The 24,875-nt window shown below is 51.2% G+C and overlaps 1 protein-coding gene and 1 pseudogene across 2 annotated transcripts in view; both read right to left on the minus strand.

The window, feature by feature from the left end:
- The window catches only part of PKD1 (polycystin 1, transient receptor potential channel interacting), a 46,997-nt gene extending 34,799 nt beyond the window's left edge, over positions 1–12,198 (minus strand). Inside the window, exon 1 of the mRNA XM_081131555.1 lies at positions 11,909–12,198. Within this exon, the coding sequence (XP_080987681.1) occupies positions 11,909–12,114 (206 nt within the window). The 5' untranslated portion in view covers positions 12,115–12,198. The remainder of the gene's footprint in view (positions 1–11,908) is intronic.
- Positions 12,199–24,106: 11,908 nt separating this feature from the next.
- Positions 24,107–24,527, minus strand: LOC308555259 (small ribosomal subunit protein bS18m pseudogene; annotated as a pseudogene). The gene has a single exon. The product of its transcript is annotated as a small ribosomal subunit protein bS18m pseudogene (transcript).
- Positions 24,528–24,875: the final 348 nt, after the last annotated feature.

Raw genomic sequence — 24,875 nt, forward strand, 5'->3', positions numbered from 1 at the left:
CTCACCTGTGACATGAGACATGATTTAGTTTGAGAGCCCTAAGCCCATCAGCAATGTGGCTTGGCACCACCTCTCAGCACACAAAGGCAGGAGAAACATGGGTGCGAAATGCAGCCCCCTCTCCCCAACTATTCAAACTGAGAACTAAAGCAAGCGCTGAAAGGGGGTGCAGAGTAACAAAACCATTCTCGAGAGCAGGCAGGCACCCTAGATATTCCAAATTCTCATTCTGCTCTTGAAGTGGAAGCTTCGGTGCAGAGGAGACAGACAGGCTGCCCGAGGAGGCCTGGAACAGGGGCTGAGGCACGACACAGGGCCAGGAGAGGGGGCTTCAGAGGGGAGCAGATGGCGAGAGGGTGGGCAAGGGTAGTCAGAAGCCACTCCAGCCAAGGAGTTCAGGGAAGCCTGGCCTTCTCCACTCCAAGAAGTGGCACTGTGGGCTCAGGGTCAGATCCCTGCCATGCCTCATCTGAGCTGGGTGCCTCACCACTCTCACTGAGATTTGAGGTTTCCTATCTAGAAATGGGAGGGGGGGGGGGTACTTGCACATACAGGTCTGTTTTCCCCAAGGGCTGTGGGACAGGGGCCCATGCACAGAGAGTGGGTTCCAAAGAACTCCAGGAGCAGAAGCCTTTGTGCACCGGGGACATGGGAACAGGATCTCTGGCAGGGTCACCTCTGCTCTCCCAAACTGAGCCTAGTTTCCCCGTTCCCTCCTGCACGAAGGTGGGAGGCAGCTTTTTCCTTTCAGTCTGGCAGCTGCCATCAGGTAAGCCCAGGTAAGTGCTCAAAAGTGGGTCCAGGAGCCATGGAGGGGGAATATGCTTTCTTTTAGGGGGCACAGTGGGCAGCACTGCCCATCGCTGCACTCAGTATACACTGGGAAGGGTGGGAACAGAGAGGATACTGGAGTGGAGGTCACTGGAGGGGTCATGGGGGAGGGTCTTGAAGGGGGAGTCATTAGAAGGGGACATGGGTAGAGTCCTCACCCAGCCCCAGGGCCCCGAGGCCCTGAACAGCCACTTTCCACATCTCCATCTGCTTTTGCCATCACTCTTCTGGGGGAACGCCAAGGACACGGGCCAGCCTCATCCCCTCTCCAGCCCCTCGGCTTCCTCTGCACCCCCAGGTGATGTCATCGCAATCTGACTCCCTGCCCCCACACTGAGTTCCCCCACAGTCCTGCAAAAGTGGGGGGAGAACGACACAGGAGGGGGGACCGACAGGATACAGCAGCCCCAAGAAGCCGCTTACAGGAAGCCCACACAGTGGGCAGAAGCAGCAGAGGCTGGCCGAGCAGGGCAGCAAACAGCCCCACGGGAGGAGAGCCAGCAGCCTGGCTGGACAGCACCCTGAGAAATCCTAGGCCAAGCAGGGCCCACCCTGAGCCAGCTGGACCATCCCAGGTTCCTGTAAACCCCAAGCCAGCAACTTCCAGAGATGCCAAGGCTGGAGAGATCAGGCAGATAGGGGGTGTGTGTGGGGGGGTGACCTGGGGATAGGCACACACCCACAACAGCACAAGACATGTGTCACCTCCCTGGGCACAAGGGATAGGGCTGGGAGGGGCTCCATTGCCTGCAGCACTGAACACCAACCCCACAGAGATAGGGACTCTCACTCCCAGCCTGTCCCTTCTGCTGTTCCCTCTCCTGCTCGAAGACAGGAAAGTGTGTTGGAGGAGGAGGGAAGATCCCTGGTCTACCCCCCACACCTGGGCCCTCTTTCTCCTCCCCCAACAGTGCCCCAGCAGTCACTGGGGAGCCCAGTCTGTCCCCACGCAGGGGTAGTCCCAACCCCCCCGCCTTCTAAGTCAGACATTCTCGAGGGGAGGACCATTAGCTTCCCCTGGGCCTGCATCCTTGTCTTCAGGGTTTGGGCACCCAATGGCACATCCCTGTGCCTCTGGCTTTAATATTTTCTGCTCCAAGCAAGAGTGACGATGGGGTGAGGGAAGCAGGGGTTGGGGGGATCCCTGCTTCCACCACCAAGCTGGAGGTACCCAGAAGAAGGTGCTAAGCGCCCTCCCAATCCAATGGACAAAGGCAGCTCCCCCTGCCCTACCCACACAGGACTCTGCCCCTGCTCACATCCCAGGCCTCACAGTGTGGAGAGGAGGCAGTAGAGGGATGGGGGGAGAGAGGGGAAGGGAGAAGAAAGGGAGGGGAGGGAGTCCCAGGGCCAGAGCAGAAAGAGATGGAAAGGGACTCTGAGTGTAAAGGTGAGTGGGCTGGTAGAGAGAAGGCCAAGGAGAGAGGGTCACTATGACATCAGTTCTGGAATGTTCCCTGGGTTGTTCCAAGGGCAGTCCCTTTTAGAGCTGAGGAAACAAAGCCCCCAGACAAGCCGGGAAGCTGCCCTGCAGCCCAGAGCTGCCTAAGTTTCCTCCTCTGCCAAGGAGGGGAGTGGCCTGGGTGCCTGCTCTCCAGTCCAGAGCTCCCCAGTCCAGATGCCGGGCGAGGTCTGGGGGCCAGTCGGAGCCCCCAAGGAAACATCTGCACATTCCAGACACATGTGGTCAGCGGCGGGGGCGAGTGCCAGGCCCCAGCCCAGCACCCCCACCCCAGTGCTGGCCGCTGCTCTGGATACAGGGCTTGAGGGGAATGGGCTCCAGAAGGGCCGCCTGCACGTTATGTAACCTGCTCCTCCCAAGCCAGCAGCTGCCTCCTCCCTCTGACAGGACAGGACAGCACAGCAATAGCAGAAGAAGGCATCCTACTCCCCATCCAGTGCCCAAGGCTCAGGCTCCTCCCTCCAACCTGAGCCCTCAGGGCTCCTGGAAATACAGCCTCAGTGGGCCTTGCTGAGCCAGCCTGTCCTCTCCCTGGAGGTCCCACAGACTCCAGGGAGAAACAGGTTCCCCTCAGCCCAGCAAGGGGAATGCCAAACAAGGTCCCTGAAGCCAGGCTTAGGCAGAAGGGAAGAAAGGCTACAGTGCTGCTCCTGGGCCCCTCAGGGGACCCCTGCCCCCACTTCAGCCCTCAGGCCAGGTAGTGCCACCCAACTGCCACCTCTTCACCTCACTAATGTCTCCTTTTAGCACTGGGAACAGGCAGTCAGGAGCCCAGTGCCTGCGCCGGTTTGAATCTAATAACCTCACTGTTTTCATTCCCTTCTATTTATGGAGAGTAAGGCTGGCTTCCAGGGCCGGAAATGATGACGTTTAAATTAATGAATTCAAGTTTAGGCGAGAGAGCTGATTTGAAGAAAAACATGTGGAGGGGATCAGCTGGGGAGGTGGGCAGGAGGAAGGCCTGCCACCTTGGTTCTGTGCCCAAGCACCCGACCCCACCTGGCTCTAAACCAGGGTGCAGAGAATCAGCAAGGGGAGCAGGGGATGTCTCAGCCTTGAAGACTAGAGGGAAAGGCCTGTGTGAAAGCCCTCCACAGCCTCTTAGCCCCAGGGCATGGAACAGGGCAGTGCCCACATCACAGAGTGTTTTGTGCTGCTCCCTCAAGGAGCTTTGCCATCCTATTACTAAACTGTCACCAGCATGAGCCATGGGTGTCTGGTGCAGTAACACCAACTGGCTAGGATCCCCCTGGGACCACAGGCAAGGATAGGGAAGGGAGCCTCTAGAAGGAGATGAAGCTTTTCAGTGTCCTCCACACAGCACAACCCTGAGGAGATGCATTCAGAGATCAGGTGCTGTCAGGGCACTAACAGACCAGGGTCGGGGCCAGGGGCTGAGAAGGAGGGGGCCCGCCCAGGAGAGGCCCGCCTAGCTCACCCTTCCAGCCAGGGAGTTGGGGCCTCCCTTCCAGGGTAATGGGAGGAAAAGAACCAACACCTGGGTGCCCCCCAGGCACTGCACTCAACTGGTATGTCCCTCTGCACGCTGGCCTGTCACAGCCAGCCAGAGCAGGGGCTGCACCATCCCTCTACAGATGAGACTGCTGAGGCTCGGGGAGCCACCATCCTCACCCCATCACCTCCTCAGAATCTGAAGGAGGAGAAAGGCAGCTGGGGCTCATCCTACCCTGGCCCGGGAGCCAGCACAGGGCCTCTGGCTTTCCAAGGGCAGACGCATCAGTCCAGCGTTGCCAGCAATCCCACCACCCACTTGGCTACTGGGCACAGCCAAAGGCATGACGCAACCTGACACCGGGGCTACAGAGCAGTTTGCAGGCGCGGGACGCTGGAGCCTCCGCTGGAGTCTCCCGTGCTGGTGCTGGTGCTGTTAGTCTTGCCCTGAGCCCTGGCCCTCATTCCCCACCTTGACTAGAAGGAAAGCTGGCTCTGCTCTGCCTCAGGACAAAGCCCTTTCCAGGGTGGCCCCACAGGATACAGGAGCGGGCTCCACACATTCCAGGCATGGGGGCTGCTAAAATCAGGAGACCCACACTTTGCCAGGCCTGGGTCCACGGGCTCCTAAGGGAGAGAAACAGCTCCGCCCACCTTGGCCCCCAAATGCAATCCCCTCCCTGACATCAGCAGCTGGGCATCGCGGGGCCCCTTGACGGAGATAGCTGCCAAGCCATAAGGAACGAGGTGTTCCGGGGAAAAAGGACATGAGCTGCATTTTCCAGCTGCCTTTCACTTGGCTGCGCCCCCGCCGCCTTGGCCAGCTGGAGACGCAGACACCCAGCACACAGGGCCAGGCTCCGGTGTGCCCGTGAGCCCAGACTCTGCACCACCCCAGACAGCGGCAGGGGAAACAGGAGGTTTTCATCCCAGAGCACTGGGCGGGCTGAGCCTACTGGGTCCTCACTGCTGGCACTGGCACCACACAGAGTTCCAGAAAGGAAAATGCGCATCTCCATCCAAAATGGCTTCTTCACTGGAAACCAAGCCCCAACCAGGGTCTCCACACTCCCTGCCCACCTGACATAGAGGAAGCAGGGACGGGTTAAGGGTGGGACCACATCTGGCAGTAAGGACTAGCTGGCTGTCACATGACGGCGGCCCCAATGCATGGCCTTTGAAGAGAAGACAAAGAGGTTCCAGTAGGAAGTCTACCAGGAGATGCCCTGGCTTTCGGTTCGGGGGGCAGGGGAGGGGGCGGTGAACTGCAGGCCAAGCTTGCAGAGAACTGGAAAGGGAAGCTGAGCCGGGAGGGGGGATGGAGGGATGGACAGCCAGGCGCACCTTCTTGGAAAGGGCCTGTATCAGTTAGCTCCCTCAGTGAAATCACAAGGGTGTGCATATGACAGCCGAGGTGGCAGCAGGGCCGTCATGCTGGGGGACACTGAACAGCTTACATGTGTGCTGGTTCCAAGGGCACCACATGATCAAGAACAAGGTGCTCAAGAGAGTTCATAGCACTCTGTTCACACCTCATAACTTCACTGTTACATAGCCCCACCTAAAATGCATCAAAAACAAAGGCTTAAAACTGAGATAAAAACACAAGAGGAACATGCCAGACCTAGGTGTGTTGAATCTCATGAGCTGTGTGGCTCTGAGTCAAAGGCACCCTCAGGGTCAGACTAAGCTTCTGAATGTGGGTCTCCCTGCCTGGGTGCTGAGGGATATGTAGGAGTCTGCCTGCTCAGACTCGTCTGTGTTTCTCCTATCTGCTGTGGCATTTGGTCTGAGCAACAAAGTCATGGGCACATGTGCACCAGCTCAGGGGCACTTCTCAGGCTTTGAGTTCTGTCTGCTCTGCTCAGTTCTGTCTCCTGCTGGCCAGTGCTCGGGACATAGTAATAGGCTCTGAGAACATGGAGAGAAGGGGATGGAGGGGGCCATTTTGGAACAGTTACAATTACTGGGACCACCAGCAACTGAGTCCCTTGGATGTACCATCCACTCTTACTTCTGAGGCCCCACAACCTCTTAAGATGTATCCACTCATGGTACCCATTTCACAGGCGAGGAAACTGAAGCTCAGAGAGGCTGAATGACTCAGCCAAGGTCATACAGGAAGTGTAGGAGCTGGGATATGAACCAGGTCTGACCCAGGGCCTGAATTACCTACTCCTGGGCTCCCATGCCTCCCTCCTAAAACCAAATAGGAAGTCAATAAAAAAGACCAGAATAGGAATGGCAGAGGGAGGTCTGAGGATGAGTTGGTGGGAAGGACAGGGCCAAGCAAGCAGCTGGGGCCTGAGCCCAGAGCCCAGAGCCCACTTTGTCCCACTGCCACCTCTATGTGGTTTATGAGCCAGGTTGCTGTTGCTGTACCCCAGGCCCCTGCATGCAGTTGTGGGGATGTGCCCCAAAGCATGCTGATGAAATCACCTCTCTGCCACAACACACCAGCCATGCGACCCCAGGAAGTGACTCAACCTCTGGGAGACCAGTGTCCTGGTCTGTAAAACGGGACCAAGAGTGGTTCTATCCCCATAGCACTGTGTGAGACACCGTGAGATAAAGGTCAGAAAGAGCCTAATACAGAGTCCAGCACTTGGCAACCTTAGAGGGAGAAGACAAAGCGGTGGTAGGTATTTCCTTCAGAGATTTGTTTTTTAATTCAGATGTAATTCATATACTATAAAGTTCACCCTTCTAAGGTATAAATTCAGTGGTTTAGTATATTCCCAAGGTTGTGCAGCCATCACCACTATCTAATTCCAGAACATTTTCATCACCACAAACAGAAACACCACTCTCCTTGACCAATATTCCCCAACCCCAATCCCCACCCTAGCTGTAGACACCACCAGTCTGCTTTCTGTCTCCATGAATTTGTCCATTCTGGACATTTCATATCAGTGGAAGCATTCAATATGTGACCTTCTGTGTCTGGCTTCTTTCACTCAGCATCAAGCTTTCAAGACTCACCCATGATTATAGCATGTGTCAGTATTCCATTTCTTTTTAAGGCTGAGTAATATTCCACTGTACCACATTCTGTTCATTCATCTGCTGATGGGATACTTGGGTTGTTTCCACCTTTGGCTACTGAGAAAGCTGCTATGAATATCTGTATACACACTGTTGTTGTTTTTGTTGTTTTTTAAGAATAGTTTATTGATTTTTTGAGAGAGAGGAAGGGAGAAGAGAGAAACATCAATGTGTGAGAGCATAACACTGACTGGCTGCCTCTTGCATGCCCCCTACCAGGGACCAAGACTGAAACCCAGGCATGTGCCCTGACAGGGAATTGAACCAGCAACTTTCAGGCGCATGGGATGACGCCCAACCAACTATGCCACACCGTCCAGAACTGTATACAAGTTTTTGTGAGGACATATGTTTCATTCCTCTTAGACAGATACCTGGAAGCAAAATTGCTATGGTACCTCTATGTTTACTCTTCTGTGGACCTGCCCGACTGTTTTCCAAAGGACTGCCCCTTTCTACATCCCCACCAGCAGTGGAGGAAGGTTCCAATTTTTCCACATCCTTGTCAATATTCATTATTGTCTGTCTTTTTGGTGTCCGTCACCCCAGTGGATGTCATCACTGTCGTTTGATTTGCATTTTCCTGAAAGCTAGACATTGAGCATCTATTCATGTGCTGATTGGTCATTTGTATATCTTTTTTGGAGATATGTCCGTTTGCCCATTTTTTAACTGGGTCATTTGTCTTTTTTGCATTGAGTCATAACGTTTTTTTATATATTCTGGTTACAAGTCCCTCATCAAATAGATGATTTGCACATGTTCTCCACCCTGCAGTCCCCATTCAGGGGACCATGTACAAGAGGCATGTGTGCCTGCCTGTCCACAGTTCTGGCAAATCTGCATTCTGTGTTTCATCAAGAAACTAACATTACACACACATTTATAGTCTGAATTCCCAAGTGCCAGCTGTCATGTGCAGCTCAGGGAATGTGAGGGTGAGACCAGCAGTGTGCAAGATACATGGGTCCCCCCAGTACCTTCTATCTCCACACAGCAGCCAGTGTTCTTTCTAGAAGACACACCAACCATGCCACTTCCCTCCTAGATCCTTCAACGCCGCCCCTACCTGCTCTCTCAATAAAGATCCCACCTCCCACCCCTCTATCTGAAACTGCCAGGTTATCCCCCTCTGTCTGGGATACTCTTGCCACTCCCTGGATAACTTCTGTGCAAGCAATGAATCTTGGCTTCAATGTCACTTACACTGGGGGTAAGTGGTCCCCTCCCCATTGTGTGTCTTTGGTTTAACATTGGCTCCCTCGTAACTGAGCCTCAGAAAGGCGGGTCTTGAAGACTCCTAGCCCAGGGCTGTCACACAGCAGTTGGGCCCTCTATATGCCCAGAGCTCACAGAGGGGACCCTCTGTTGCCAGGCCAGCCCGTAAGGCAGCAACACATGTGGCACCTGCAATCTAACATTACACACACACCAGGCCCAGAAGTTTGCTCACCTTACCTCACACACGTTCTGTGCAGATAACAGGGACTGAGCCTCCCCCACGCTCTCCTGTCATTTAGGGGTACAGGCAGGAAAGAGTGAGGCCCTGAGTACTCCTAGCCAACAAACGACCCTAAGGGCCCCAATATTTTAATCAGCAAACCAAGTCCCTATTGAGTCCCTGTTCCTAGCCTAGACCCAGACCCAAAACATGCACAAGACAGTACACAAAACTCAGAATGGGCCCCTGGCCAAAGTTAGCAGCACACAAATACCTGAGAAATGCTCGGCCAAAATCAACCACACTTGAAACTAACTGATTAACAGACCACACCTGGAGCAGCAGTGCTGTCACATCTAGAACTTTTTACGGTAATGAACATTCTATCTTTGTGCTGTCCTTTCCAACACAGTAGCCACTGGCCACAAATGGTTCTAGAGCACTTGAAATGTGACTTGCCACACAATGCAGCTCTGGACCCGACTATCAATCTACAGGAAACACAGGGTAGAGGGATACGCTGGATAATGCCATGGAGGTGACACAGAGGCACAACCCAATCCCAGGCACTGTCAAGCCAGTTTCTTCAACAAATTGCACAAGGAAAAAAAGAGATGAAGGGGAAATCTATGCACCAACAGAGACTTAAAAGACATCAACTAATTGCACTGTGTGGGCCTTATTTGGGTCCTAATTCAACTACGAAAAAAACCTGAGACAACCAAAATTTTGAACACAGTGGACATGTAATGGGATCAGGGACATACTCACTGTTGTAGGTATGATCATGGTGTTGCCATACACTCCAATGTGCTTACAGACCAAAGAATAGGAAGCTAGAATTTGGTTCAAAATGGGTGGGGGTGGGGGTAGGGGTGTGGAAGAGCAGATCAGGCCACAGGGCAATGGGTCCATGAGGTTCACCAGGCTATTCTGCTGACCTCTGTATATATTCAAATTCTCCATGATAAAGCTTTAAAAGTAGAGCAGCAGCATTTTGCTGAGTGACATCACAGTTTTCAGGCTGCCACCTCTGGGTTAACTCAAGAAAGGCTGGGGTCTAGGAGCCCCAAGAGTCCAGAGTACCACATGGGCCAGACTCTCACCCAGGTCTAGACGTGGCTGTCCTGCCACACCTCAGGCGGGCCGAGTCTCAAATAGAGGGGTAGCTGCAAGACTGATAACAGAGGCACCAAGCCTGAGCCTCCCAGAGGAGGTTGCCAGGTCCCTTGCACACGTACACCCTCGCCCAGAAGGCTCCCTGGCTTCTCCAAGCTCGGCCCTTCTCCCTTAGAGAAGGCTCACCTATCCCCCTCTCCCTGATGAGAGGGTTTGCAGGGTTGAGAGACAGAATGGCTGGGGCAGCCCAGAGTGCAGATGGGGAACCAGCGGGGGCCTCACCATCTGCACCCAAAGGCCCAGTTTCCCTTGGGTCCTCGCCCTCAGCCTTCTGGAAATCTCCCAGAAGCAGCTCGGGGTGTAAAGAAGAGCATGAAGTCTCTTCTATTCCCCATCCACCTTCGTCCCAGGGTCCTGTCACACACACTTAGAGGGGCCAACAGCCCTGGAATCCTGCCAGCTCAGGCGAGGCCAGGCTGCCAGCTCCCGAGACCTCCAAAACCCAGGAGCAGAGCCTAAGGAGACACATGCAAGGTAACAGGCCTGGGCTCCATCACTGTCTCCTAAAGCCTCCTGAGCATGGGCCTTCTGCAGGCCCATGCATTGTTTATTCCCTGGATAGTTCCTGGAGGCCAGCTGGGACTAGACAGCAGGAGCCAGGTCAGATCCCCAGCAGCTCCCAGCCCACCAAGGGACCAAAGTAATCTCACCCACAGCATCAAGAAACAAGGGATAGCCCGGCCAGTGTGGCTCAGCAGTTGAGTATCAACCTATGATCCAGGAGATCGTGGTTCAATTCCGGGTGGGGGCGCATGCCCAGGTTGCAGGCTTGATCCCCAGCAGGGGGCATGCAGGAGGCAGCCAATCAATGACTCTCATCATTGATCTTTCTCTCTCTCCCTCTCCCTTCCAGTCTCTTTCCACTCTCTGAAATCAATTTAAAACACATATTTTTTTAAAAAGAAGATGAAAGGGTGGGGGGGGGTCTGACACAACTATGTGAGCACTGGTAGCAGGCAGGAAGCTCATCTCCACAGAGACAGCAGAGATGGCAAATGTTTTAGTGGCCATGAAGCAAGCCAACAGGCTCAGTGCAGCCACCACAGCTCCTGGCTGGCTCTGGAAAACCTGCTCTTCCCCCACCTCCAAGTCTACCTGGCAAAGCCCCAAGAACATCTGGACTGCTTGGGAGAAGCACGCACCCCTACTTCCCCCCTCCAACACCCAAACACTGACGACCAGGCCCCCTAATTAAAGGTGACTGGAGTCACCCATGGAACTACTTTACAAAACTGAACACCAGGGCCCAACCCCAGACTTAACCTGTGGCCAAGGAGAGATGGAGTCCCGCCTTAGGTGCCTGGAAGTGCCCAAGAAATCCAAACGGGGCCATAAGGACATGGATCAGCAGACGCTAAGGCTGCACCTACCCCAGGGAAAACTGTCTGCAAATCTTGGTCTGCTGCAAACTTTTCATTCCAACTCTGGATCCTGAGCACCTCACAGTCAAACCCAGCTCTGCCATGTAGTGGCTATTACTTGGTACTTGTGCTTGGACAAGATGCATCACCTGCATCTCCATTTTCTCATCTGTAAAATGGGTGTCTTCACTGTACCTTCACCTCCAAGGGTTAGGGTGAAGGTTAAGCACGACAACCACAACCAGAGCTTGGCAGAGGACAATAGCTCTTTGGCGTTTTAAACCCCACCTACCCCGTTCCAAGGATAACATCAGAGCCCTAGACAGAACACTTGAGGTCCTTCAGGACCCCTGCCCACCTCCCATGGTGCCCCCACTCCCTCACACTTTCCCAGCAGCTGCCACACTGGGGTATACTCTACATTTACACACAACCAAGTCCAGTCTCCAGGTCTCTGCACACAGGGTTCCCTCCTCCCTTCCCCTAGACCCACCTTCCTGTCCATCCTTAAGTTTCAGGCCAATTATTACACATCCATCAAATCCTTGTCCAGACACCTCTAACGGGAAGCCTTCCCTGCCATCCCACACAGAGCTCTCCACCTCCTTGCTTCCTTCTGGGCTCTCAGGTGTTAGTTATTCCCTAGGCCCAATCCTATTAGGGTTTAAGTGTTTGCAGTCTCCGTTCAGAGACCGCCCCACCCCGCCCCCGCACGCGGCCACAGGCCCCCCATCAGCTCGCGTTTGCAGAGCCCCACCGGGTGGGATGTCTCCGCTTTCACAGAAACCGGGATTACTCTGTTTCCCTCTGGCCCACTCCAGGCGGGCTGACAGCCGGCCGCGGTCCCAGGTTTTCCTTATTTAGCTGGGCCGACCTCACTTCGCTGGAGCCTCGCCCTGGGAGAGGCCTGGCCCGCACTCCGTTTCCCCTTCTAGAGGCCGGGGACGCGCCCACGCCCTGCGAGCCTCGCCAGGCCGGCGGCCTGCCCGGCCGGGCCTCTCCCAGGAGGGTGCAGGCGCGCCGAGGCCTCCCCAAGTCCTGTGCCCCGCTAGGCCCCCACCGCCCCATTAGGTCCTCGCGCCCGCCCGGCGCCATGGCAACCACCCGGTCCGCATTGCGGGGCTCTGGGTTACTCACAGCGCGGTGGCGTCCGCGGGGATGCGCAGCGCGGGCCCGAGGGTCCGCAGTCCGCGGCCAGAGCAATTGACGCGGCAGGCGGCACCGGGAGCCGGGCCGCAGAGGCAAGGGGGCGCGCAGGGCCCACAGCCGCGCCCGGGGTCCCCCGCCAGCGCCCCGAGCCACAGGCCCAGGCCCAGGGCGAGCGCTAGGCGGGCGGGCGGCATCGTCAGGGCAGCGCATGCATGGCCCCGACCCCGAGCCCGCCCGGCGCCGGCGGCCGCGACTCAGGCGGGGCCCGCGGACGGCATGGCGGGGCGGGATCCAGGGGCGACAGTGGCCTGTCTGCCTGCGTGACGCCCGCTCCCGCCGCGCGCTCCGTCCACCGCCGCCCGCTCGCGCGTTCGCGCTGCTGTGCGGCCCGCCACCCGCTCCTCCTCTCCCCGCGCGGCGGGGCGGGGCGTCCTCAAGCTCTGCCCTCTCCGTCACCGTCTGGAGGCTCCGCCCCTCGCTCTGGCAGAGCGGCGGCCGCGCGGGGCGGGGCGGGGCGGGGCTCGGGGGGCGGGGCGTCCTGAGTCCTCGCCCCCTCGGCGCGCCCTTCCCTCCGGACTCTTCTTGCGCGCTCGCCCTTGTTTACCCATCTGGTTCGCGCCTCCGAGCCCTTCGCGGTCTCCACGGTCAAAACACTGAAAGCCCCGGCAATAACCACCGCGGCGGGAGATCTCGGGGCGCCCGCTCCGCGTGCTCACGCGCTCCTAGCACCTCTGTCCCTCTCGATTTTGCACCGTATCCCGAGAACCTGGCTCACAGTAGTCGCTCAATAAATATACATCGCGTCCTCTCCCGGAGCTCCGCCGGAGCGCCCAGGAGGCTTGACTGCCAGTCCAAGCAGTGACGAAGGTAAAGCCCAAGGTGGGCCTCACCTGGGCAGGTGAAGTGCAGCATCGCTCAGGCGCCGGCCCGCCGGCAGAGGACGGAACGCTGCGCTCTGCTCTCCGGGCGCCGCGTCTTCCCTCTCGGGCCGCCCCGCTTGCCAACTCTTTCCTTTCATGGCCGCGAAGTACTCCGTGGTTGGCTCTGCAGAGGAAGATTTTGTTCCTCTGTGTGTGCAAGATTTGATTACAAAACTAATGCTCGTGGTGGGAAGAATACACACCTAACAACGTGAATGCACGTGCTAGAAGTCCTACACAAAGGACCCCATATTATTATGATTCAATTTACAGGAAATGTCCAAAATAGGCAAATCTATAAAGACGAAAGTAGATAAGTGGTTCCAGGGGCGGGGTGGGGATGGTGGTAAATGGGGAGTGACTGCTGGGAAGTGACTGCTAATGGGTATGGGGTTTCTTTTGGGAATGATGATGCTCTGAAATTAGTGGTGATGGTTGCACAGCCTTGTAAATATACTTTTAAAAATCACTGAATTGTGATCTTTTTATTGATTTCAGATAGAGGAAGAGAGAGGGAGAGAGAGATAGAAACATCAATGACGAGAGAGTCATTGATCGGCTGCCTCCTACACGCCTCCTACTGGGGATCCAGTCTGCAACCGAGCATATCCCCTGATCAGGAATTGAACCCTGACCTCCTGGTCCACGCTCAACCACTGAGCCACCCCGGCTAGGCTGAATTGTGCTTTTAAAAGGGTGGATTTTTGCCCTAGCCGGTTTGGCTCAGTGGTTAGAGCGTCGGCCAGGGGACTGAAGGGGTTCTGGTTTGATTCAGGCCAAGGTCATGTACCTGGGTTGCAGGCCCCATCCCTGCTCTGGTCCGGGCTTATGCAGGAGGCAACCAATCATTGTGCCTCTCTCACACTGATGTTTCTTTCTCTCTCTCTCTGAAAAGCAATGGGAAAAATATCCTCAAGTGAGGATTAGGAAGAAAAAAAATGGATTTTATGGTATGTGAATTATATCTCAGTTTTTTAAATAATGAAGAAATAAAATTGTTCCAGCCCTACCGGTGTGGCTTAATTGGTTGGGCATGGTCCCCTTCACCAAAAGGTTGCTGGTTCCATTCCTGGTCAGGGCATATGCGGGCCTTGTGGGCTCCATACCCGGTAGGGGGAGTGCAGGAGGCAGCCAGTTGATGTTTGGCTCTCACATAGATGGTTTCTCTTTCCCCCTCCCTCTCCCTTTCTCTCTCGCTAAAAGTCAATAAAAATATTTAATTTAAAAAATTGTTCCACCATTGGGCACAGGGAGTGGGAGGATTAGTGGTGAGAGCGCCTTGAGAGCTAGGAGGGAGGAAACCCACATCTGTCATTGCTTCATCCACTTAGTCCACTGAGTCTTCACAACTCTAGGATGTGGGTACTATTACTCTTCTTCCCTTTATTAAACTACGTACCTCAGGTACAGACGGGTTAAGAAACTTGCCACATCACACAGCAGGTAAATGCCAAAACTGGGATTATATTCCAAACCCAAGCCTTTAAATCCAGACAAATGACACACTGATAAGAGTCAAGAACTCAAGATGAGGGAAGATACACCCATGAGAAACTGGTGCAAAATGAGGAAAAGAGGTTGATCCAGTCTAATCGATTGAAGATGGTTAGGAAGAAATGCAATTGTTTGGAAAGGATTTCTGAAATAGAAAATATTCTTTTTCTTTAATAGTTTATTGATTTTTAGAGAGAGAGAAAGGGAGAGGGAGAAAGAGACACATCTATGTGAGAGTGAAACATGGACTGGCTGCCTCCTGCACACCCCCAACTGGGAATGGAGCCTGCAACCAGGGCAGGTGCCCTGACCGGGAATCGAACCTGCAGGATGATGCCCGACCAACCAGCCACACTGGCCAGAGCGAAAATACACATGTTTAAAGAAGAAATTAATTACCTGAAAATGAAATTCTGGACTATTTCAACAAACTTCGTGGTAAACAGAGAAAATTAAATTTACCAAAGATCTTTGTTTGATTTTGGGAAGGGGATATTGAAGAAATGCTTAATTTTTTTTTTTTAAATCCTCACCTGAGGATATTTTTTCCATTGCTTTTCAGAGAGAGTGGAAGGGAGAGCGAGAGAGAAACATCAGTGTGAGAGAGATACATGGATTAGTTGCCTATCAGGCCAGGGATGGAGCCTGCAACCAAAGTGCATGCCCTTGACCGGAATCTAATCCAGGACCCTTCAGTCCGCAGGCTGACACTCTAACCACTGAACAAACCGGCTAGGGCGAAATGCTTAATTCTTGATCAAATACTGATTTTAAGGTTTTTATTAACAGTTTATGATAACTGTTAGCTTAAAATAAAGGGGAAACTACCCAGAAGAGGAGAAACAAGAAAACCTGATTGGCCAGGAAAGGATTAAAAAAGGAAACAGTGAGCCTGGCTGGTGTGGCTAAGTTGGTTGCAGCGTCGCCCCCCTGCACTGGAAGGTCGGGGGTTCGATTCCCAGTCAAGGCACCCCTAGGTTGCGTGTTCAGTCCCCGGTCTGGGTGCAACAAGAGGCAACCAATCAATGTATCTTTCTCACGTTGATATTTCTCTCTATCTCTCTCCCTCTCCCTTCCTCCTTCTCTAAAATGAATTTAAAATTAAAAAAAAAAAAAAAGCAAACAACAAGCCCTGGCAGGGTAGCTCAGTTGGTTAGAGCATCGTCCTAATACACCATGATTACAGGTTCAGCCCGGCCGGGCATGGCTCAGCGGTTCAGCGTCGACCTAGGATCCAGGCGATTGGAGTTCGATTCCTGGTCAGGGCACGTGCCCAGGTTGCGGGCTCGATCCCCAGTCGGGGGCATGCAGGAGGCAGCCGATCAATGACTCTCTCATCATGGATGTTTCGACCTCTCTCTCTCCCTCTCCCTTCCTCTCTCTGAAATCAGTAAAGATATATTTTAAAAAGAAAAAGAAAAAAAGATTGCAGGTTCAATCCCCCACCAGGGCACATACAAGAATCACCCTATGGCCCTAGCCAGTTTTGCTCAGTGGTTAGGGCATCAGCCTGAGGTCTGAAGGGTCCTGGGTTTGATATTGGCCAAGGGCACATACTTCAGTTGCAGGCTCGATCCCTGGCCCCTGTCAGGGTGAGTTCGGGAGGCAACTGCTCAATGCATCTCTCTCACATTGATGTTTCTCTCTCTCCCGCTCCCTTCCTCTCTCTCTAAAAACCAATAAAAATATTTTTAAATAGAACAATGATTCTCACCTAAGAAAGCACACTAAACCCAGGCAAATGCTGTTTACAGGAACACAGCTAAGGCAAATAACCCAGAAAGCTGAGAATAAAGAGATAGGAAAGTAAAAACATAAAGTCGATTAAATTGAAAAAAAAAATAGAACCTAAACTAAAAGATAATAAATGGGAAAAGAATCTATTTTACACTAATTAAAGGTACAACCTGTGTAGAATATAATGAACCATTGTGTTCTCTAAAATAGAATATCAACATGCAAAGCTAAACTATTAGAAATTCACAAAATCAAAAAATGGCAATTGTAAGGTTTAGAATGTCAGCCCACAGACTAAAGGGTCCCAGGTTCGATTCCGGCCAAGGGCACATACCTCCGTTGCAGGCTCTATCCTGGGCCCCAGTGGGGGCTCGTGTGGGAGGCAACCAACCAATGTGTCTCTCTCACGTCGATGTTTCTCTCTCTCTCTCGCTCTCTTTCTTCCACTTTCTCTGAAAAGCAATGGAAAAAAAGATATCCATGGGTGAAAATTAAAAAATAAATAAATTCACAAAACCATTGAGGGGGACTTTATTACACCTTCCTTTGAACTGTAAAAATAAAGCAATTTTAAAAATTATTTTATTGCCCGGCCGGGCGTGGCTCAACGGTTGAGCATCGACCTACGATCCAGGTGATCAGGGTTCGATTCCCGGTCAGGGTACATGCCCGGGTTGTGGGCTCAATCAATGACTCTCTCATCATTGATGTTTCTATCTCTCTCTCTCCCTCTGCTTTCCTCTCTCTGAAATCAATAAAGATATATTTTTAAAAAATAAATAAATAAAATAAAAATTTTTTTATTGATTTTAGAGAGAGAGGAAGGGGGAGAGAGAGAGAGAGATACATCGATTTGTTGTTCCACTTATTTATGCATTCATTGGTTGATTCTTGTATGTGCCCTGACTGGGGATTGAACTCACAACCTGGGCATACAGTGATAAGGATCTAATCTACTGAGCTACCCAGCCAGGGCTGACGCAGTTTTTAAAATCAGTGCAGATACAGAACAGGAATTTTCAACCTTTTTCATCTCATGGCACATGTAAGCTAATTACTAAAATTCTGTGGCATACCAAAAAATATCTTATTTTTTTGCGGATTTGACGAAAAAAACGTTAATTTTGATTCACTCACATTGGATAGCTATTGTGTTGGCTGTTGTCATTTTTTGACAGTCTAAGGGAAAAGGGGTCAGTGCCCCTAACTAAATAGTCAGGTATCGGATGTTTTAAAAATTCTTGCAGCATACTGGTTGAAGATCACTGATATAGATGATTTCAACAGCACAGTTAACAAGTTCTATTTTATGTAACAATATGTTGGCAAGATCAGGGGAAATGATTAGGCAAGAAAGTGGCTTTAGGCAACACCGCCCCCTAGAGGTGCTCTGGGTCCATTCACCTACTCACAACACCACATGCTGAGTACAGCCCACAGCTGAGCCCACCCTAGCCCAGGGATGCCCACCAGAGTAGAAAGCTGTCTGCAGAAGATCCTGGGACAAGGCTGAATATCCTGACAATCCAGGTAATTAAAAGGTAAATGTGCAAGTGATGGATATCTTCTTTATCTTGTTCACAGGGATGGTTTCATGGGTGTATATATATATATATATGTCAAAATTTATATTGTACACTTTATTTATTTTTATCCTCACTTGGGGATATTTTTTCCTTTGCTTTTCAGAGAGAGTGGAAGGGAGAGAGAGAGAAACATGGATGTAAGAGAAGCACATCAATTGGTTGGGATGGAGCCTGCAACCAGGGTATGTGCCCTTGGCTGGAAGTGAACCCAGGACCCTTTGGTCCAAGGGACCAACACTTTAACCACTGGGCCAATCCAACTAGGGCTATCGTACACTTTATTTTTTATTTTTATTTTTATTTTTATTTTTTAAATATATCTTTATTGATTCCAGAGAGAAGAAGGGAGAGGGAGAGAGAGAGAGATGGGAACATCAATGATGAGAGAGTCATTGATCAAGCCCACAACAGGGCATGTGCCCTGACCGAGAATCGAACCCTGATCACCTGTATCCTAGCTCGATGCTCAACCACTGAGCCACGCCCAGCTGGGCAGGCTATCATACACTTTAAATATGTGTATTTATTGGATGTCAACCAGACCTCAATAAAACTGTTTCTTAAATATCTAACCATTATAGTGAAAAACAAAAAAAAAGCAGATAGCCAGGGACTAGAGACAGGGGAAGGGAATTACTACAAAGGGACAGGAGGGAATTTTGGGAGTGATAAAAATGTTTCATATAATTAGTATGGTGATGCCCTGGCTAGTGTTGCTCAGTGGTCAGAGCGTCAGCCTGTGCACCGAAGGGTTGCAGGTTTGATTCCCGGTCAAGGGCACGTATCTGGGTTGCAGGTTTGATCCCCAGCCCAGGTCAGAGCCCGTTCGAGGTAACCAATCGAGGTGTCTCTCTCACATCTATGTTTCTCTCCCTCCCCCCCTTCCTCCCTCCCTCCATTCCACTCTCTCTAAAAATCAATGGAAAACAAACATCACATGATCTCCCTTATATGTGGAATCTAAAGAACTTAATAAACTGATGAACAGAAATGATTCAGTGCCATGGAAGCATAGATGAGACTGACGATTGTCAGAGGGAGGGAGGAGGGTGGGTGAGTGGAGGGGGAGAGAGTAACCAAAGAATTTACATGCATATATGCACAACCCAAGGACAAGGACAATGGTGGGGAGAGGGACTGGGGAGGGGAATGGGACGGGGTGAATGGGTCATTGGGGAGAAAAAGGGACATCTGTAATATTTTAAACAAAAATAAAATTTTAAATATCAATGGAAAAAATATCCTCAGGTGAGAATTAGTATGGTGATGTTTAAATGACTATATACTTGTCCAAAATCACCAAATTGTATAGTTAAAATTGGTAAATGTAATTTGTATACATAAATGATGCCTCAATAAAGCTAATTTGTAACAATCTAACCATGCGGAAATTAAAATGCCCTCTTTTAAATAACTCTGGCCAAAAAAAATCAAAATTGAAATCAGATAATATACAAATGAATAATAATGAGCATACCTTTTACTCAATCTGTGGGAGGCGAAGTTATACAGGAGAGAAGCTGATAACATCACTTTATTATTAAGGATTACAAATCAAACTGGCATATAAGCTAAGTTTTCATGTCAACATTCTAGATAAACAACTATAAAATAAACCTAAGCAAAGCAGAAGGAAGGAAATTAGAAAACTAAGCATAAATTAGTAATTTTAAAAGAAAGGGTAGAATTAATTAATAAAATCAAGAGCTATTTTTAATATATAAGGCTATTAAGGTTTAAAAAACAAAACAACAAAAAACCTGCTGGCAAGTGTGGCTGAAAGAGAGAGGTAAAAATAAAGTACAGAATGTTAAGATTAAGAACAAAGGTTTGGCCCCGGCTGGTTTGGCTCAGTGGTTAGAACATCGGCCCGCGGCCTGAAGGGTCCCGGGTTCGAATCCAGCCAAGGGCACGTGCCTCCATTGTGGGCTCCATCCCAGGCCCCAGTGGGGGCTCGTGCGGGAGGCAGCCAACTAACGTGTCTCGCTCACACATTAATGTGTGAGAGATTTTAACTGATGTGTCTCTCGATGTTTCTGTCTATCTCCTTTCCACTTTCTCTGAAAAGCAATGGAAAAAATATCCTCTGGTGAGGATTTAAAGAAAAGAAATAGAACAACAACAAAGGTTTGGCCCTGGCCGGGTGGCTCAGTTGGTTAGAGCATCATCCCAATATACCAAGGTTGCCAGTTTGGTTCCTGGTCAGGGCACACACCCAGGTTACAGGTTTGGTCCTGGTTGGGGTGTGTACAACAGGCAGCCAGTTGATGTTTCTCTCTCACACTGATGTCTCTCTCTCTCCCACTCCCTTCCTCTCTCTCCAAAACTCAATGAAAACATCCTCAGGTGAAGATAAAAGAAACGAACCAGAAAGTAAGGACACACCCAAAAAGCTAATGAATATTCTAATAAGACCCTCCCCTGAGACCTTTCCTAGGATTCCAGCTGCCCAGAGAAAGATAAAAAGCCTCAAGCCTGGCCAGGCGTGGCTCAGCGGTTGAGCATCGACTTAGGATCCAGGCGATGGGAGTTTGATTCCCGGTCAGGGCACATGCCCGGGTTGCGGGCTCTATCCCCAGTCGGGAGCGTGCAGGAGGCAGCTGATCAATGACTCTCTCATCATTGTTGTTTCTATCTCTCTCTCTCCCTCTCCTTTCCTCTCTCTGAAATCAATAAAGATATATTTTAAAAATAAAAAAAATAAAAAGCCTCAAGACAAAGGAGCCTGAGCACTCCCTCTGGCTCGAGCATGCCCATGCCTTGTAGCTCTGCTTTCTTTAAGGGCCCCCATGAGACCTGCAACCAGGGGAGTAGCTGTCAGTGGCAGCTTGTCCAGGCAGAGTTACCCCCTGAACATGTCTCCAAGGCCCCCTTTTTTCTGACTTCCCAGTGAGCTCCCTTCTGTCACTGTGACCTTTATTTCTCAGTGAGCCAAAACAGTTCTCTCCTGTTGCTTCTTCTGCCTTAAGCCCTTCCTTTTTTTCACTGTCCCCAGCTTTTTTTTTTTTTCAATCCTCACCTGAGGATAGTTTTCCATTGATTTTTCAGAGAGAGTGGAAGGGAGGAGCAGAGAGAGATAGAGAGAAACATCGATGTGAGAGAGACACATCCATCGGTTGCCTCCCACAGATGCCCCGGCAGGGGTGGGGAGCAAATCTGCAATGTAGGCATGTGCCCTTGACCGGGAATCGAACCTGTGACTCCTGGGTCCACAGGCCCATGCTCTAACTATTGAGCCACACCAGCCAGGGCTCACTCTCCCCAGCTTTAATAAACATACTATCAAAATCACCAGGACTCACCCTAGCTGTTTTGGTTCAGTGGTTAGATTCTGACCTAGGGCGTGTACTTGGTTGCAGGCTCAATCCCTGGCCCCTGTCTGGGGGGGTGTGGGAGGCAACCAATCAATGCATCTCTTTCACATCGATGTCTCTCTCTCCCTTCCACTCTTTCTGAAAAGCAATGGAAAAAATATCCTCAGGCGAGGATTAAAAGGAAAAAAATTACCGGGACTCATATTGTGAAATCTTTCCTGCACGAGGTCAAGAACCCAAACATTACCAAAGGGCCAAGGCAGACCTGTCTGGGCTGGCACAGTCCCCATCTGGTAAAATAGGTGGGTCTTAAAGGTAATCATAAGTGTCCTTATAAAAAGGAGATTTGACAGCAGAAGAAGAGAAGGCCAGGTGACTATGGAAGTGGAAATTGGGGTGATGTGGCCATGAGCTAAAGAAAGCTAGAAGCCACCAGAGGCTGAAGACACAAGGATTCTCCCCTGGGGCTCCCAGAAGGCATCAGCTTTGCTGACACCTTGATTCCAACCTCATAAGACTCATTTCACACTTTTGGCCTCCTCCTAAGTGTAGGATAAATAAATTTGACTTGTTCTGTATCACTGTTCATGGAAATTTGTTACAGCAGCAATAGGAAACTGATACAGGTCATTACCAAACCTAATAGTAGTTACCTCTGAAGGATAGGATCTGGGGATGATAAGAACTTTATTCTTGCCTTTACCTTTTAGTTGTTGACATGTAAGCAAATATCATATTATTTTTATAATTAAGGAAAAGAAGCTCTGGCGGGGTAGTTCAGTTGGTTAGAGCATCATCCTGATACTCCAAGGTTGTAGCTTCAATCCCCAGTCAGGGCACATACAAGAATCAACCAAATAATTAAGTGGAACAACAAACCTCTCTCTAAAAAATTAATTTAAAAACAAAAGGAAAGACAATGCAAGTGAAGCCCTTTGCCCCACCCGGGGGCAGCCAGTGCTCAGACTTCAGTGGTTGTGGCGGACACGGGTCCGTTTTATTCCTTTACACTACACCTAGGCCCTCCCCCAGTATAAAGCCAGGCATGGCAATCAGAGACTGCCTGGAGAGCCTGGGCCATGAGGGAGCTGCGGATGTTCTGTGTTGCCCAAGCCCGCAGGTCTCACCCACATGGAGCCTCAATGCAGGGTCTGGATCAGAGTCAGGCCTCCTCCTGACCCTCCATTCTGCAGTCGGCACATTTTGCATCCTGAGAGTGCCAAGAGTACTCGTGTGAGGACCTGAGCTGCTGTGAGGGGTGATATGCAGGGATGGACACTTGCACCTTGCCACTTGCCAGACAGGGCCTCAGTGTCATAATGGTGAGTGGGCTGCACCAGGGCATTGAGTGTGGTGGGGGAGCGCCTCTCTGACACCACTTGCTTCTGGGGTAACTAGGTTCTTCTCTCTTTGGGGTAGAAGTAGCATTTAGCGCTGCTACATTTCCTCTCTGATGTCTCCATGGCAACGTCCATGTGGATTTCATAGAACATAAGGTGTTTGAACAGGAAGGAAACTCAGAGATCAGCTTCTTCCACCCCCTCGTTTCAGAGAGGGGAATAGGCTCAGAGACAGGATGCCACATTCCCAGAGTCACACAGAAAGCCAAGGACCTAGCCGGAGCCTCTACCTTCTGGCACCATTCCCAGCCAGGGTTCTTTTCCCTGAGATCGCAGACAGCTGAATTCTGTAGGACTGACTTCTTGGAAGGTGCTCTGGGGGCACAAACTTTGGGGGCTTTGCCATGTCCCCCTTGCTAAAGGGCCCCTGAAGTCCAGCTTACCTCTGTCCTGCTCAGTCATTGAGCTCTCCATTCAGTGCTTGGTGGGGGCAGGAGCAGGCAAGATGGGCACAGTCCTCAGGAAGCTCACAGGCTGGTGCAGAGGCTGTGCCTCTCCCCCAGGGGACCACTGGACAGCAGATTTGAAAGTCCACAGAGCAGGAAGTGGGGGTGGGAGGAGCCAGAGAGGGCTGCCTGGAAGAGTGGGTTCTAAGCAGAGCCTAGAAGGTAGAAGAGGACCCTCATTCCTTTTTGAGCCTGCCTGGCTTGAGGGCCAATCTCTCTGGGTGAGTGAAATGTGGGGGTGAAGCTAGAGGGGTTGGCAAATATGAGTCCAGAGAGAGACTGCCCCAGACCCTAGGTCCTAGAGGGTTGTTGTATCTGAGACTCATGGCACATATCACTCCAGGACAAGGGGGTCAGACACACAGAAGGGTAAGCCAAAAGACAGAGTGCAGGAGCTAGAGGCCCCAGGCATGAGGGGAGCAGAAATCAGGGCCAGAGGGTACTGGGGGTGGGGGTCCAGGGGTAAGGCCTCAAGGATGCTAGGGTTGCTCCATCCCTTTGCTGGGTCATGGACACAACAGAGCCAGCCCTATGCCAGCAGGGTTGAGGGCTGTAGGCACCTCTCCCCAGTGGCACTTGGTCCTCACCCCCCCACTGCTCGGCCCCATCGCTCACAACTCCATACCCTGCCACAGGAACCTGACGTGGACTACAGGGGGTCTTCTCTTCTCTAGGTCTGAAGATCCCGAGATTCTGGGCATCCCCAGATCCAGCCAAGGCTGCTCTCTTAACCTTTTCCACCAAAAGGGCCCTTTTCCTTCCCCTGGCTGGCAGCCTGTCCTAGTTATCTATAGCTGTATAACAAACATCTCCAAATGCTCACGAATCTGCATTTTGGACAGGGCTCAGTGGGATGGCATAACTCTGCTCTGCATGGAATCTGCCAGGACTAGAGTATCCCTGCCAGCATGCCTACTTTATTCACATGGCTGGCAAGCAGGTTCCTTTCCACATGGGCTTCTCCAAGAGGCTACTTGGGTTTTCTCACAGTATGGCAGCTGGGTTCCTAGAACAAGTGTTCCAGGAAACAGGAAGGAGGAACTGCCAATATGTAAGTTCTGAGTCCACAAATGGACACAGGGTCACTTCTGCCAGCAAAGTAATCACAACTCCTGCCTAGACCCAAGGGCAGGGAACATAGACCCTCCCTTCTGATTGGGAGTGGCAAGGAACTTGCCGTCTCTAATCCATTTCAGCCCTCCACTGTCTCTGTCCTATGGGCTCTGGCTCTTCTTTTTTTTAACTTATTTTATTTTAAAATAAGTTTATTGATGAAAACTTTATATATTTTACTCCTGATATTTGATGTTACAAACTTTAGGGTCTGAGATATGCAGGATTCTTGTTCGTAACTGGTGTAAGCCCCATCATCTGAGCTCTCTTAATCACTTTTGTGATTTCTTTTTGTTTCTTCCCACAAAGACCTGTCATGTGCCTTCCATGAGTGCATCCAGGAAGTGGAGAAATAAACTGGGACAAACACTGTACATTCTTATAATCTACACTTTTTCCACACAAGATAAACTTTTCAAGAGGCTCCTTATAAGGATTTTCCATTGGAACAGGCAGATCCTCATTGCTGGTTACCTGTTTGTGAACTTCTCCACAGCACCACTCGAGTTGCTGGGTTTGGGAGGCTGAGGGCAGCCATAAAGAAGTGCGTGAACTTTTTCCTCCCCAGACCATTGCGACAGCAACCACAGATGCCATAGTCCCTGGGTCCTCGACTCTGGCTCTTCTTTGCCTCACCTCCAGGCCTGCAGATTCTCTCTTGTTCCTATTACCTCCCCTTAGGTTACTGCAATCCCTCTCAAACTTATCTCCCTGTCTATAGGCTGCATCATCCATTCCCTTTCTGCTACTCTCCAATATTCCTATAGCAGTGTCCTCTTTCTTGCTCTGCTCAGAAACCATGCATGGCTCCCTACTTCTCACTGAAAAATTTCCAAGCTCCTAGGTAAAACATTTACATTTGCTCCCCCGCCCCGTTACCAATGGGATTACCTGCCATTTCCTCCAAGCAACTGGACCACAGTTTGGCCTCTTCTACTCAAAGTG

The sequence above is a fragment of the Miniopterus schreibersii genome, assembly GCF_964146895.1.
Source record: "Miniopterus schreibersii genome assembly, chromosome: 3".
Classification (NCBI taxonomy): domain Eukaryota; kingdom Metazoa; phylum Chordata; class Mammalia; order Chiroptera; family Miniopteridae; genus Miniopterus; species Miniopterus schreibersii.